The following is a 16,667-nucleotide window of genomic DNA, read 5'->3' as shown; positions in this document are numbered from 1 at the left end:
GCATGAAGTGTACAATTAAAGAAGGTAACCATGCAATTTCGAACCTAATTTTTCGTATCTTTTAAATAATGTATAAGGCAAAAGTTTCTCATATAAAATGGAGATATCGCCTTGAAAAATTATCATGCGTATACTTCAATAAAATACGTAAATCATAGCTTACATAAATTCAAAGCATGCCGACAGTCCCACGCATGTGCGATTAACCGGAAGTAAAGGAAGTGCGGACCTCACGACTTCATCGGTCATTATGCAATGCATCGTAAGTCACGGTCGTTGCACTAGCCATAGACAGAGCACTGCACGTTTGATCTCAGATAAAAGAAATATTCATAAATGTTAGTAGAAGTCTAGACGACTGATACTGGCTGGCGATAAATTTACTTTTCATAATAACAATAAAAAAAGTTATAATTTTCGCGCCACAGTAAAAAATACGTACATGTTTTGTGTTCAATGCTTGGATTTATATGTTTTTAAATATTTCTACAAAGTTTACTCTTTGAAGTGTAAATGATGTCAAGTTAGATGCTGGGTTAACAGTTACTTTTTGGTTGAACGAAATTCAACAGAATGCTTCCAAAATCATTTCAAAAAGTACCCAGCGTTAGCACATACCAAACATAATGAAGTAAACAATTAAAATTGTCTTTCTAGAAAGCCGCTTGCATATTTTACAAGACAATGCCAAGAGCTCGACACGTCTATCTGAAAGAAATTCTAAACAATACGTTGCACCACAATACACGAATGACTGTCAAAGAACGTTGACAACGTTCAAAACTCTTGTTGTCTTGTAAAAAAATTTATACCGTAAAACAAGAAAATTGTTCATTTTTAAGTTTACACTTTAATTTCAGTTGTATTCAAACTCTTCTTAAGTCTAAAAAGTGATTTTGTTTTTGGTCTTCAGTTTTAGGTTTAGTGACCACTTTTGTTGTGTTAGTGTCCACTTTTGTGAACAGAAGAAGACACAGAAATGAATATAAATCTTTTGATACTGAGCATCGAATATTGGAACCAAAATGTGGCTACGTACTAAGCGTCAAACAAACATGCGTTTGCGTTCCTGACGCATTGCTAATTGCTCACAGTAACGCACATCGTCAGTCTCTCGATATAATAACAAATACCAATTGAATAACACAAAAACTACAACACGTATTGTTAAATTCCAATATATACAAATGTCCTATTACAACGTGTAGCTGATGAGTGTTACGTACACAACTGATGTTACAATTAAAATGATACGGCTTGAGCAAAAAGTTTGGTATCCCTTACGACTTTTTCTTAATTTTTTTTTTAATATTTACGTTTCTTATTTTAAATTCTACTGGCCTTTATCGATTCCCGCACATTTAGAGCAAAAAGGCCAATTAATTTTTAAGAAACAATAACAGTTTTTAGCTAATAATGCATTCAACGCATGTTGTAACACAAACACAATACCGTACATGCCCCACACGAAGTCGCAAACATGTCTATCATACTAATTACCATTTTGTTTACACATACGATAAAAATACAGATTCGTCCGATGTAACGATTTAATGAAGACATAAAAGTTAGCCAAACGGTAACAGTTTCCTACCACTGTCACGTTAATTACTTCCGACCAAGACGTAATTCAACACATAATAGAAAGTATTTTTATTTTATCGTCAGTATGTTCCCTTTAAATGATTTTTTATTATTACATCACTGACCTTTAAACTTACAAATAATAATCGATAAGCCTTTATAATCTAATCAATACTAAATTAACCTTTTGTGAACTTCAAATTACAATATATACAGTCATAGATAAATATTTGATGAATAAATCTTCTTAAGTTTATGAAATACATTACATATTCAATATGTTTTAATCATTAGTAGAGTTTTAAACAAACTATTGTCTTAAGATTGATCACCCAATTTTTACTGACATGCGTTTTGTTTAAAACACAAATCTATTGAAATTATTTGGTTTAAAATATTAGCCAACGTTCCCTTATTTTATGCTATTTTTCACAAAATTATGTTTACAACATTTTTCTGTTCCGCCCATCATCACTATATCTATGTTTACGTAGGAAATTATACCGTATATAATTTTTGACAATAAGAGGAAAACGTGACCGTAAATTCAACTAAAGGCCACTGTAATTTTTTGATAACAACATCCTTTACATACGCAATAATTACACACTGATAGATAAACACAGTGCATAATAAGATATTAATACCGAAACATCTACAATTATCTTAATATATATATAAATCTCGTGTCACAATGTTTGTCTTCAATGGACTCCTAAACCACTTAACCGATTATAATAAAATTCGCACACCATGTGCAGTTCGATCCAACTTGAGAGATAGGATGGTTTAAATCTCAAATTATTAATTTTTATTAATAGCTAATTTTTTTTTTTTATTGCGCGCGGACGGAGTCGCGGGCGACAGCTAGTATATTATATATTTATTTAAGTGCATACAGTTTTGACTTATATGTATTATATGTAAGAGTCACATGTACATAGTATATGGATGCTCAAAATGAAATTATATCTTACTTTGATAAAAACCGATTATTACATTATATGACGCTGGGTGTAAATAATTTGTATTACATAAAGTATACGACAAAATCATGTATACAACAAAACTTGTTTTGAAATGATGCGTGATATTTTGGATGGTCGCGTTTGTGACAATTCTGTTGCACAACATAGTTTATGTTTGAATGGACACACTTGTACCTATACTACTATTGTGGCGAACAATACATTGAAAATAACTACTATTCAGTCAAATAAGTTGCAAGCATTTACAAAGCAAAAAAGAAATGTGATAAAATTCCTCCACATGGGAAAAAATCTCATACCAATAGTTGTTATATGATTAGTACAGTAAAAATAAAAAACAGTAAAAACTTATACAGATTCAGAATTAGCAAATGATTAGACCAGCTATCAAATTGGAAATTTAGGTATAGGTACACACCCATTAGTTGTTAAGGATACAAAAGAGTATTTAACATCTCAACTCTTGTGGGTTTGCCTTCTTAATTAGTAAAAAAGCGTAAAAATCTCCTCGAAGTAAAATACAATGGACATGTAGTAAAAAGTCGTAAAATATATTTGTATCGGTGGCTTTGGTTCACGAACAATGTATTCAGGTTCCGCTTTCAAATTACTGAGTTTACTCGAATAGTAATAGAACTCAAGGTGATTCTAAATGTTTCCGTACCTTAAAATCGTGCAGTGTGTATTGCACCTCCGCATTGTTACCAGCAGACCGTAGCAGTGCTATCAGGTGTATATCCCACACGTCGTCTTACAATTAAAAAAAATAATAACCACATTTCGTGCAGGATACGTTCCTATCCGTTAAACGCATAACATTAAGACGAAGTTATTAAAGCTATAGGAAGGATGCCGCGCCAAATTAAATAATCGCTTTCCTCTAACACACTAATAATAATAAAAGGAAACTGATATATCACGAACATCAAACGAGGATTTGAAAATATCCTGATTACAATAATTAACATTTTCGTGTGAACAAACAATCGAAAATTTACAGCTTGACTGAACAGGACAGAAATTAATAAACTGCAACAACTTAAATGATAATCGATTTTGTTATTTGTAAATGAGTTCGTAATTTCGTATGAAATATAAATACGGTACGATGGATAATTTTACATCCCCTTCACACTGTGTCATCTGTAAATCGAACTTAAGTAAAATATTTTAGTAAAGCGGATTTGTCTTCATTCTTTTAACATAGTTAACGTTCTAGTGGCAATATACCACCGGCGTAGCGTAGTAAATGAGGGAGTCACGTCGCAAGTCCTGGGACCACAAGACCATAACAAAGTCGAGCGAGCAGGCTATGTGGCGGGGAGGCGCGGGCAAATGCACACAGCGCAGGACAATGACCCACACCACACTATGACTTAGTACATTATAACAATAACCATCTTACTCTAACTTACGAGACTATTTTATATCCTTTAATGTTACTTTATTTCATGCAGCTTTGTTAAGAATAAATTGGATGTACTTACGTGTCTTTAATGCAAATATTAATATTTTATTTTAAGAAAAATGAATTGTTCTTAACAATGATAGGTATATATTTAAAAATAGTATTAAATAGATACTTCTTATCTTATCTTACTAATTTTTTAAATGCGAATGTTTGGATGCATGCATGGATGCTTGTTTAAAGGTTTCTCCAGAACGGCTCAACGGATCTCGATGAAATTTGGAATAGGTGTAGATCATAGTGTGGAAGAACACATAGGCTACTTATTTTGTTTTTTTATTTCCGCGCGGACGGAGTCGTGGACGAGAGCTAGTAAGCCTATAAAAGTATAAATACGTTTACCTGTCTACTTGTAATACGAATGGTACATACCTAGATGTGTATTATTCAATTCATATCCTAAATTAGCTACATCGTGTTACAAATTCTATTCTTTTCTCATTCAAACAGAGTTTTATCATGACAATACAAGAAATTTGTAATGGAAAAAATATTGTAAAACCGTTCAAAATTATTTCATGCATGTTATTGAAAACAATTTCATTCGACGAAGCATTCAGTTGGGACATTTGAAGATCAATAAGGACGAATGGATATTTTTTAATACATTCGAAGCGAGAACTGGACAAAGCGAGAGTCATTGTCTGGTCCCGCCGGATGGCCTCCACAAGCGAGAAACTCTGGTTAGAAATAAACCTCTTTAAGAGAGAAAAATATCGCAGTCCCTTGGACTTCGCTTATTCAAGTACTATTGTATTTTCATTCAATAAACCAATGATTTAACGCCCTTTATCATCAGACATACGAAGTCAATGTAACAAAGTATAGGATTAATATTATATTATTACATGAAATCATTAACCCAATTTTGAAGTTATTAAAAACTTAAATGTAAACATGTTGAGATGTGCATCGACCTTCGAATAATTCGAAAACTGCGAATTAATATTTGCTTAGGTGTACGTTATACGAGACATACAGAACAGTGGCCAGACTATTGAAACAAAGTTATGTTAAAATATTGCTGTAACCGAAATGTCGACTTTCTTCGCTTGACATAAAGATACAAATTATACGATGCGTTCAATTGTTAGGAATTCTATAACTTTGTACATTTTGTACAACGTGGAAAGAAATTATAGATTTGATTGCATATTTTGTAGAATTAATGTTTTAATTGAATCGAACGCACGTGATACAGATTTAATATTTTAAAAAGTATATGTGTGCGCGAACAATTTTTATTTGAATATTTAAAAATCGCGGTGAATACAATTAGTAAATGTTCGGGACGCGACCAACAATGAATCTAGTTCCCGCAGAAAATCAAATTCTTCTCACGAACGCTCCAAAACCTGATGTAGAAACGTACGTATTACCGTTTTCGGATAACAGTAGTGTTATTATTTGAAACGAAGCCACTCACTCGAATAATGTTATGTAACATCAGCAGTGGTAACTTTTAGAACTTTAACATTAAGAATTTCTTCAAATATCCACGATGCATTTACCCTAGATTATTAAATAAAACCAGATATCTCAGTTATCAGATTGTATGGGTATACAGAAACTGGTGACAATTTCATGACGAGGTTATATTTAAGACACTAGAGCCTTCTAGCTATTGCAGGCAACATCAGTGTGTTACAGTGTGAGTAAGACACAACCATTCATTCGTCTAAAAGGTCAGAGCTTCGGATATGTCCCAAATAGTTGAACATGAATAGTTTAATACGCCAAGCAATATCAGCAGATTCACTTACCTTAATATTATAATTCATTGTTTATGTAATTTGAACGTTTAAGTTGAAAAATTCAAACAATACATCATTTTTATTTCAGAGGCGAAAAACTGTACGTGACAGCGGACAAGAGAGGAGAGAAAGGCGGCTGCAAACGACCGCTGTGCTGGACGCTACTGGGGCTAGTTGTCGCAACCATCGTAGCCCTAATAGTGCTAGCAGCGAGTGAGTATTTATTTATATTATAGTTTAATTGAAAGTTTATGAAAAAAATATAATTACTTCGTTATTATATAAATCTTCAGTAAAACCATGGCGATTAGAGTCAATGTGTCTTATTATTGTTTCATCGCTAGACAAAGATTTTGAAAACGATATCAATTTTATTTTCAGCTGGAATACTCTTTACGAACTCTCCCACGCCTCTCGAACCTTATAATGCATCTATCAGCTCAGCGCGCGCGCTCGGCGGCATCTCCAATGCAATGAGCAACGAACAGAGTCACGAACACGATAGAGACCACGAAACTGATCAAGGACAAGATGAGAATCATTCTCATGTCCACGGACATGACCACAGCAACAATGAACAGAACAGTGAAAGCGAACAATATGGTGAAAATGACCAGACCACTGAACATGGAAACAATCAGGACCAAGACAACAGTCCAGAAGATATGAGCCGTGAGAACCAAGAAATACTACGGACTCAGTATCGAACGACGCCGCCCTCCATAGATCAAGGGCCACAAATGCAAAACGATGATTCCATAAATCCTTCCTCAGCATCTGAAGAAACGGGCGACAAATCAATCTACGGTGAGGCGAATAACCTGTTTAATATATTTAATTCAGTAATTTATTGGAACGTGGATGTAAATTGCACGTGATACAAGCAGAATATTTTTTTATATTATTCTATGTTGACTAGGGAATCCATTTTTGTAAATACTTAAATTATAAAACTAAATCTTTTCTGCTTTCTTGTTACAGTACCTCGAACTCTAGAAGGAGAACTAAAAATCGATAATGATGATTTTACCGCTGCACTTGAAGATCCCGAAAGCGATGGTTACAGAGATTTCGTAAACGCATTTGGTCATGCTCTTAAACAAGTACTATTCAACAAGAATTCAAATATAAATAAATCAGAGTATAATGAAAATGACTTCGCTCTTGAGATCGTTAAAATAAGGTAAACAATATTTTAATTAATTTTTATTTAATTAGAAACAGTAACAAGCATTAACTTTTTTTTATTTGTTTACAGACGGGGCTCAATAATTGTTACTTACAGAATCCATTGGGATCCTAAGCACAATACTCAAACATCAGACAACCTTCTGACACCAAATACTTTGAAAGAAAGTTTGGACTTGTATTTAGCACAAAACAACAGAATGATAAGTATCTACCACATAGCTGAAGACGATATGGCCACCAGGCGGATTTTAGATGTATGTCAAATAAATAAAAACGACTGTGATTATGGATGCCAGTTTGACAAGAGAACTTTAGACTTTACATGCACTTGTCCTCCTGGGCAAATAATTGATATGAAACAGCCCAAAAAATGTATGTTACTATTTGATAATCAGGATCAAATAAATAACAACTTCACATCGGACTTGAGCACAACGACCGTAAACCCCAATCCTGAAGATACAAAATCGAATACAGATATTATTTATAGCAAACAAACTGCAACTCCTCTTTCAGAAGCAACTACAGAAAATGATTCAGATGTAAACTTCTCACATATATTTGGTAGCTCTGTAAACGAAAATGAAAAACATGTTACAGAAAAATATCAACCGGAGGAACACAATAATATAGCAACGCAATATATTTCTTTCTTAGAAACCACTCAACGACCGACTACTGATAATGCAATGATGGAGAAAAATAACGAACCTGTTGCAGAACCAGAACCTACATCTGAACCCCAACATGAAGTCAAAACTACAGTAACAAGTTATAGTTTTGATCATACAACGCCAAATAAAGACATGCAACCAACGCCGACGCTAATGCCTGAAGATCATGGTAGATCATCTGAACCGCAGCCGACACCTGAGCCTACTACTGAAACGTTCTTATATCAGCAGACAACTGAGACTAAAACGTTTAGCGAAGAAAATCCTAATTTTATTGAATCTAATAAAATGATAAAAAACAAAGATTTGAGTAATAGTGATCATTTATCTACAACTGAAACAGCTTCTTCTTTTACTCATTATACTAACATGCATGATAACAAATTTCATATGACTACAATGATACCTTCTGAAATAGATACTACTCAAACTGAAATGATGTCTGAAAAGTATGCTCAAGAAACGACTACAGAAGATGAGTGGCTTGACGACTCCAGTGAAAAAGTATCTAAAAACGATAAAAGTAGTACTGAACAGGTAATGTATGAAAAATCTTCAAAATCATATGAATCCATATACGAAATAAGTCCGACAACTTTACAAGACACCGAAAAAGAAATAGAATCATACACTAAAAGCGGTATAGCAAAGGAAATAATAAACGAAGCAGACCATACTACTAATGCAGTATCAATATCACAATTCCTCGGAAAGAAACCTAGTGAAGAAACAACAGCGAATAGTTTATTGGATACGACAGTCTCAGTGTTGACGGGAATAGAAGAAAGTCGACATTTTTTTAATAATGAAACCACAGAGGATAATATAAGCGGCGAAACAACACCTAGCCAAATTTCTCTATTCGGTATTACGTCAGGTAGGCCCATGATATATGAACATGCAGACGCGACAACCTCAGCATTCGAAACAAGTACTGAATATTCCATTGCAAAACAAACTAAAGACGTAAATGTGGTAGATCCAAACTTTATGACAATTCTAAAAAATACAAACAATACTGAGTTTGATAAAAATATGAATTTTAACGTGACAACTGAAAAAGATTTTGCTGAGGGAGACATTACTTTTGATGCTATTAATAAACTATATAATCGATCATCTAAATCTTTTGTAAACGATAAGGGAAGTGTGGCAATTGGAACTGAAGCGAATTATATGTTTAAGGAAACAACAGAAACTACAACTAGTGCAGATTGGTTATCTGAGACCGTGACAGAAATAAATTATCAAGATATCATAGATGAAAATAAAAACAAATTAACAACAGAAACATCTGCAACTAAAGTAGACGAAATAATGAGTCGAGGTTTAAACAAAGACGACTTTGAACCGGATTATCTAAATATGGGCTCTAACACCACTAAGAACATAGAACATGATATGCCACAGTATGGCATGCTTCACGATTATGATAATGATGATATGGTGGTTAAAAGGGTGAAAAATGCTCCTGGTTCAATGATTGAAGAAACTACCGCAATGAACGTAGTGCAAATAGCTTCCAAGGAAAACCAAATGGATGAATTAACTCCTATACCCACAGTCGAAACAAATGACACTTTTGAAACTACCACTGTAAGCGATTACATATACAAAATGTTGAACAATTCAAATGAAAACTTAAGTTCTGCAGTAAGTACAACACAACCAGTACCTCAAGTTTGGGAAAATTCAGAAGACGACATGAACTTTATTAGACATCTAGCAACTTCAATGGTAACAGATGATGTATCAGACATTACAACTACATTAGCAACGACGACGCAAGATAATATTGATAAAAGTAACAACGAAAACATGATAAATATCTCAGAATCGAACATACAATCAGGTAACACTTCTCAAGCGAATAACTTAAATGTTAACATTTACGAAATATCTAATCCCCCCGACAATCATACTACAGAAAAATCCGTAAATCACCAGCCAATAGAATTTGTAGACCACGAAACGGAGATGAACCCATTTTTACCGGAAATAGAAAATAACAAGAGTCTAGTAAAAAAACTTCAAGAAGGTCATGACTTGGAACCATCGAATGTAAATGAAACCCAAAATGAAACTACAGAAGATCAGCTGCATCGTTTTTCAGATGAAATTATTACGGTAAATAATCAAACAGATAGTAATGGAATAACACCCACAATGACAGAAAACACAACTTTAAAAGCTGAAGATAATGAAGCTATATTAAAAGAAATGCTCATGCAACAAGATATTTCTTCCAATGAAGAAAAATCACAAACATCATTAGGTGAACGCAATAATAACGCTGAAACTACTACATCCGTTGATTCCCTGGTCGACGACGCAAAGGATTTATCAGTTCGAAATGATGCTGTACCTTTAACGACATTTTTATTGGACACTGATGACTTAGACACTACCAAAGATCCTTTTGAAAAGGAAACCGTGAAATCTGGATTAGTAGGAAACTATGATACTACAATGATGTCAATCACATTACCTGAAACTACTGCTACTACTACAGATAATAAAATAAAAATAAATTATAATAATGATATACTAAGTGTAGTACCAATAGAGCCAGAAGTTATCAATGATCAAGATAATTTGAAGAAAAATTACGACGGAGAAAATATCGCTGAACTTAATCAAATAAGTGATTCACCCAAAAAGAGTGACAGAAGGACAGTAGATTCGGACAATACTAACTCTCTTATTTATAATGAGGCGTAGTGTACGTTTGTTTTTAGTAATATGCAATAAGTTTGTACATGACTTCCTTTCCTGTGATTCTGTCGAACAATATATTAACTAACATTCTTGGAATACCAATGTAGTGTTGAATGTGTCATGAATGAATGATAAAATTGGACATTTTGCTACTTTTCTTAATTCCATTGACAATCCTGTTTACTATAAAGACAATAAATATATTTTGCATTAGACTAGTCAAATTATAATGATCACGATGACGATCGTGTAAATTTAGATTATTTATTATTCGAATGTGCTCATATACATGACCAAAAATCATGAAACATTCATCCTTGCACTAACTTTCACGGACATACTTTATTGCATTCTATTATAGATTGTTACCATAGATAAATGTATATTATATTAATGTTAATAAAACTTAATTTTGGGATATAGAGTAAAAGAAAATATTCGAAAAACACAAATGATTTTTACGTCTTCAAAGGATACTGCCATGCCTAAATGTGATAACATGGACAAAAATTATAATATTATAGTAATTTCCATTCGTACATAAATATCCAGTACTTGGTGATATTTAGCAGAAGTGATGTCTGATTGTATAATAATAATTATTGTAGATCTTGTTAACTAAGATATATTTTGTATAATATGGTTGAAACTGTAAAGAATTATGTTGTAAATAAATATAAATTTAATAATTAACTTATGGTTTTTATTTTATAAATCTACTGGTGACAAAAACTTGTACCTTAGCTTGTTAAACAATTCCAATAATATTACTGACAAGTTTCGACGATTTTTTGGACATTTACTTGTCCAAAAGAATAGCGAACTGGAATATAAAATATTTTTATTGAAGTTTAAACAGCACTCTGCTTGTCTTAATAACCAATGCCAAAGAAAACAATTTTAAAAAAAAACTAAATATAGGTGTCAAAATAAAAAATAATATATATTTAATCTTGAAATGTATTTTTATTGACAAAAATTTTTTTATGAATAAATTGCAAGTAAACTTGTATTCATGGCACTTGATAATGTATATGTAAATTTTTACCATGAAAATAAAATAAAATCTCACTTGTAGAACAATAAGGCACTTCTAAAAAACAATGGATGATAAATCACAAACACATCGTAGAATCACATGGATGGGGTGTAATTTCTTCCATTTCTTGACTAATCATTTGTTGGTCATCCATCAACATTTTGGCACACAGACAATCCTCACTAATCGTTCCATTACCACTCACTATGCAAGTACCTAAAATTGCCTTGCAACTGTTATACGGAATCGTTTCGGAATCACATTTAGATTTAGTCATCGGTTTTGTGTTATTATCAACAAATCCTTCTAAATCTGAGTCAATTGTATTAATTATTTTAATAACCCCATTAACATATTCTAATTCTGGCATACAATAATTATTTACTTCTTTCATATTCTCTACTATTTTGTCTGTATTAGAACATGCACAACCATCACATGATATATTTAAATCATTACTTCTTTCAATGACATCGAGTAGCTTTTTGTTTTCTTTTTCCAGATTTTTGGTGTCTTCATTATTATTCCCTTTAACCATTTGATCACATAAACAGTTTCCATTTCCACTTGTATCCCCGGTCACCAAACATTTGCCTAAGACAGATCTACATGTGTTAACACATCCCATTGAATCAACCATATCTTCATGCAAATCATCTTCAATACCAACTTGATATTCTTCTATAGTTTTTTTTAATTGACTAGAAGATAAGTCTATATTGATATTTCTTTCCGTGCTAAGCTCATGATCTTCGGGAAATGAAGGAACATCGGACTGGTCACATGGAGAACATGGATCACCTGTGCAACAAAAAAATGTAGTAAATTCGAAATAAGGCAAAAAATAAACTAGAAAAAATAAATATAATGACAAGAACTATTAATTGTTACTTATTTAAGCACCTTAACAGATTTCTTTAAGGAATCCTATTATATAAGCCCATATAAGGATCCAATTTAAATCTTAAATATATTACTACAGTTTAACATATAAAAAAATCTTAACATACCTTCAGAAGATGCTGCATTTACCAAATTATCAGTTGGCTCTTCATTAATAGGTAATTTTTCTTTGAAAAAAAAAAAGAATACATTCAAATGTGTACAACAATAAAATTATATTTATCACCTATAGATATACTTACTATGTCGAGCGTAGTGTCTTCTCCGAGCGGATTCAGAATTAAATTTTTTCATACAGTTGGGCATTTCACATAATAACCTCTTACTAGCTTCATGGGTTTTCATATGCACCTTTAAATTGTGTGATTGGATGAAACCTGAAAACATTTTAATGATCGGAAAAAAAAAAAAAATCAAGCTGTAATTTTATACACTCACACACAACCATGTCGATGAACACCTTGGTGTTCCCGCTGCTCGTTTGCCCCCTTCTCTTATAAAAAAAAAAAAAAAAAACCATAATAAGCAGAAATACCACTTGGGACAATCCTGACATACACGTTTTGATTACTCTACATCCATACATTTGTATAACTTGTAAGTTAAAGTAACTCCTTATAAAGCACTTGTTGAAAATCAAATTGATTCAACTTGACCAATCAGACAGATTTAATCATAAAATTAATTTATGTAGAAGTTACTTATTACCATATCAATAATCATCATCATCAACTGACTATATGTGCCCATTGAGGGTCTCGAAGCCTACCCTAAGTTAGGAGTGACTAGGCCATAGTTAACCATGCTGGCCAGGGTGGGTTAATTGACTTCACACATATCATTGAATTTCTTCTCAGATATGTGCAGGTTGTATCACAATCTTATCTAAGCACTTTCAATTTCGACTTCCGATTTACACTAATACATAATTATAAATATAAAATATGTATTAGCAATATTTCACTTTACATTACAAAGTAACAATAAGATGACAAAACTGTACACCATTATCTTCAACATTTTATAACCATAAATCACACTAATTATAACATAACTTCATTATTATATCCTAGAGCCAATGTTTCTAGAACATTTTACTTATTTTAATAACTTTTAATAGGTACTTATTTTAAATCTATGTAAATAAAAAGATAAATTAAATTCTAATAAATTCCTTGACTTCATTTCAGTGGCTTTTCACAGTATTAGATACTTAACATTCTTTTAGTGTTAAAACTAGCTTTAAATTACATACCTTTTCCACAAACATCACAAAAGTGCTGTCGATTGTTTGTGTGCGTCATCTCATGATATTTGAGGTGATGCGAGAAATTGAATGTTTTGTTACAATCAGTATATCTACAAGAATACCTCCGCTCTGACTTTGGCTTGTGTGTTAACATATGAACACGGAGAGCCTGGTGACTACTAAATTGTGCTTCACATTCTTTACAAATGTGTGTACCTGAAATAACACAGCCTACAATGTTTTAAAAAAACCAATTATTGTATTCAGACTTATTTTATATGTTGGCTTTGGTTGTACCCTTAAAAGGTACCCTTAATTTTTTAAATTAATAATCTTGAGTGATGCTTTGTCAAGAACCAGAAATATAAGGCCTAGTTTATCACTAAAAAATATTATACTCTATTGTTTTCATTACAACTATGAATTTTTACCTTCATGGGCATATTTCATATGGCGTTTGAGAAGAACTGAATCTTTAAAACAATGATTACATTTATCACATTTAACTGTTCCCGTCCTTTCATGTTGCTTCTGGTGACGCTTTAAAGCCGAACTAAAAATATAAATTACTAATTAAATAAAGTAAAAACTCGCAAAAATTGTTTAGGATTATCAAATAAACTTGCCTATATGTGAACTTTTTGCCGCATTTATTGCATTCAAATCCTGGTAAATGACTGAGCTCATGTCTTTTGCGTTCGCTTTCGTATTTAAAAACTTTGCCACAACGATTGCATTCAACCATGCTAAATAAAACTGACAAACAAAATGTAAGATTGTGATTTCTAATGTTCTGATTCCGTCTCTAAAGTTTACTACTCACTGTTAGAGCTTGTCTGTCACAATTTCGTAAATAATTATTTGGTCATATAAACAACTTTATATCAATAAATTAAACTGAACATAATAATTTCCCCATAAATGTTACATTTAGGTTTACATCCTTATCAGATAACATCATATGATCATGACAAATACAACAACAATGTTGATTTTGACATCGACATTTGAAATTGGCATTATTGACTTTTTATTTTCATTTCATCCACTTTTTTGTTTTCGCCTGTTTTAACATTGTTGTTTTAACATAATATTTTTCACAATAATATTTTAGTAGACTAAAATTAGCTTAGTAAGGTAATCTAAAGAAACCCATTCCCTTTATATATGAGAAAGAAAACCAATAAAACACTTTTATACATTTTATACCAATAATTATTAAGAAAATTATAACTCTGTATCTGTATGCAACTACAACTATTTTTACTAGTATTAATTTAGAATTTTAATCAAGTACTGCTAAACGCTGGCAATGGTTATTACCAGAGCTGGGCATTAACTCGTTAATCCGTTAATCGTTAATTAACGAAGTTAACATTTTGGTTAACGGATTAACTTTTAAGTTAACTTCAAAAAGTGTTAACGCTTTTGTTAACTTCCGTTAAACTCAACTTCCGTTAATAAAAGTCCGTTAATCGTTAATTAGAAACTTGGAGATGTGCTGTCATTTTGTTTAAATTACGTGCCACGCCACGCTCGTAAGTTCAACAATGTTGGGCGACTGTCGGCGACTCGAATGGTGAACAAACGCGTTGATAATTGATATATGTGAAGTTCGCGTGCAACTGTGATGCATCAGAGCGTCCGGGAAAGACGTGCCCAACAGGACAAAATCAAAAGAAGGTTCGAAATAGTATATTGCATTACGAGTACATATATAAAAGCACGAGTATGTAATAGTCCACATTCCGAACGCTCTTCATCCCTGCAATACGTCACTTTTTGAGCAACTGTATTAAAACACTGTTTTACTCGTGCTTTTTTCTTAAGCTTTTCCAAACTCGTGCGTTCTTTTTCCCAATTGTCAAAATAATGTCTATTAAAAAAATAAAACCAACCACGAAGTTTTTACAAAAAAAAAAAATCATTGAAGTTTTTATGATTCATGCAAATATTACTAAAAAGAAGCTCCTTATTTGTTACAATATCAAATTTAATGATTTGATTCAATGAATTAGGTTAGGTTTCATTTTATTTCATCTCATTAAATTTAATTTTCATTTCATATCAATAAAAATAATGTAATGAAGACTTGGCTGTTTGGGCATAGTTCCCTTTGCCTACCCATAATGGGTGAAGAAAATAAAAAAAATCTCTCTTTGTATTCTTTTACGGTTGGCGCCATTTTCCAAACATTTTAGTTAGTTGAGTTTATTGTGTTTTTATTATTCTATTAAATTGCTTCATTTTTTCGCAACTGTATTAAAAATAATTGTTTAGTACACGTGCGGAATTGTCATTACAACTTGTTCCAAGTGTCAACCCTCACCCTGCTGCGCCTCGACTCGAGTAGACATTTGTCGGAACTCTTTGAAATAGCCGCGTACCCACCTAGCGCACAGGATCACGCGGCAGCCTCGTGAGCCAATGCCTCGGCTGGTGTGGACGTGCCTCAGCCTGCCTCGGGCGCGCGTTTCCTCGACCGAGCACGGCTCGGCCCCGATCCATCTGTTGTCGGTAAACTTGACGCGCTCAAAGGTGCCTCAGTGAGCGCTATGCGTTAGGTTAGGTTAGGTTGGCTCCCCACCAACGGTTCCCGCCTTGTCGTGGCGGTGGGGCTCTAGTAACCGTGGCTGCCTCCCACGGTGAAGCTAAGAGGAACCAGGGTCGGCCTAGCGTGCAGGACCGGCTGTCTTGGGCCGGACTGGGCTGGTCTAGCGTGCAGGGCCGACCCACCCGGAGGAGGCTGCCAGAGGCGGACTGTGGGGTCCGCTTCGGAGCATGCCAGGAGGTGGGGCCGCGGGGGGTGCGGGTGGGTACTGGTTTATCCTGCCCCCTGCAGCCCTCGTGGCCGGATGTGTATGGTGGGGCCGCGGAGGGGTACTGGCATACCCAGCCCCTCCGCGGCCCGTAGGGTCAACGGCGGGGCCCGACATCGGACCCGCCGATGGTGGCTGGGGAGGCGGGGGTAAAACCTCGTCTCTCCGGCTTCCATAGCCCCGTGGTGGCAGGTTCGGGGGGACCTGTCACCCGCTTCGAAGGGCAAGGAGGATGGCGCGTATCGTTCCGGCGCGCCTCCCCTAAAGGATGGATGGTGG

At 33.8% G+C, this 16,667-nt stretch overlaps 2 protein-coding genes across 6 annotated transcripts in view; one reads left to right on the top strand and one right to left on the bottom strand.

Annotated features, from left to right (window-relative positions):
• Window positions 1–10,902, top strand: part of LOC106707867 (putative uncharacterized protein DDB_G0282133) — a 48,792-nt gene extending 37,890 nt beyond the window's left edge. For all 3 annotated transcript variants that reach the window (XM_045685933.1, XM_014499311.2, XM_014499312.2), the window contains 4 exons: window positions 5,884–6,008; window positions 6,177–6,602; window positions 6,777–6,978; window positions 7,054–10,902. In XM_045685933.1, coding sequence (XP_045541889.1) covers window positions 5,884–6,008; window positions 6,177–6,602; window positions 6,777–6,978; window positions 7,054–10,381 — 4,081 coding nt within the window. In that variant the 3' untranslated portion in view covers window positions 10,382–10,902. The remainder of the gene's footprint in view (window positions 1–5,883; window positions 6,009–6,176; window positions 6,603–6,776; window positions 6,979–7,053) is intronic.
• A 489-nt stretch (window positions 10,903–11,391) lies between these two features.
• On the bottom strand, window positions 11,392–14,554 carry LOC106707830 (zinc finger and BTB domain-containing protein 49). Of its 3 annotated transcripts, XM_014499270.2 has the most exons (7): window positions 14,393–14,554; window positions 14,196–14,325; window positions 14,001–14,122; window positions 13,576–13,785; window positions 12,563–12,697; window positions 12,428–12,487; window positions 11,392–12,218 (listed from the first exon to the last, which is right to left on the bottom strand). In XM_014499270.2, the coding sequence occupies exons 2-7, from the start codon at window positions 14,312–14,314 to the stop codon at window positions 11,494–11,496; spliced, it is 1,371 nt and encodes a 456-aa protein (XP_014354756.2). In that variant the 5' UTR covers window positions 14,315–14,325; window positions 14,393–14,554; the 3' UTR covers window positions 11,392–11,493. The 3 variants fall into 3 exon arrangements, with proteins under 3 accessions (XP_014354756.2, XP_014354755.2, XP_014354758.2); XM_014499269.2 differs by having other exon boundaries at window positions 14,196–14,554; XM_014499272.2 differs by lacking the exon at window positions 14,196–14,325.
• Window positions 14,555–16,667: the final 2,113 nt, after the last annotated feature.

The sequence above is a fragment of the Papilio machaon genome, chromosome 3 (assembly GCF_912999745.1).
Source record: "Papilio machaon chromosome 3, ilPapMach1.1, whole genome shotgun sequence".
NCBI lineage: Eukaryota > Metazoa > Arthropoda > Insecta > Lepidoptera > Papilionidae > Papilio > Papilio machaon.
This window is presented reverse-complemented; position numbering and strand designations above follow the sequence as displayed.

Coding starts and splice junctions, on each gene's coding strand:
- LOC106707830 (XM_014499269.2), bottom strand. CDS start 14,314: ATGGTTGAATGCAATCGTTGTGGCAAAGTTTTTAAATACGAAAGCGAA. Junction 14,123..14,195: donor GGCAAAAAGTTCACATATAG/GCAAGTTTATTT, acceptor TTATATTTTTAG/TTCGGCTTTAAAGCGTCACC. Junction 13,786..14,000: donor TATGAAATATGCCCATGAAG/GTAAAAATTCAT, acceptor GTGTTATTTCAG/GTACACACATTTGTAAAGAA.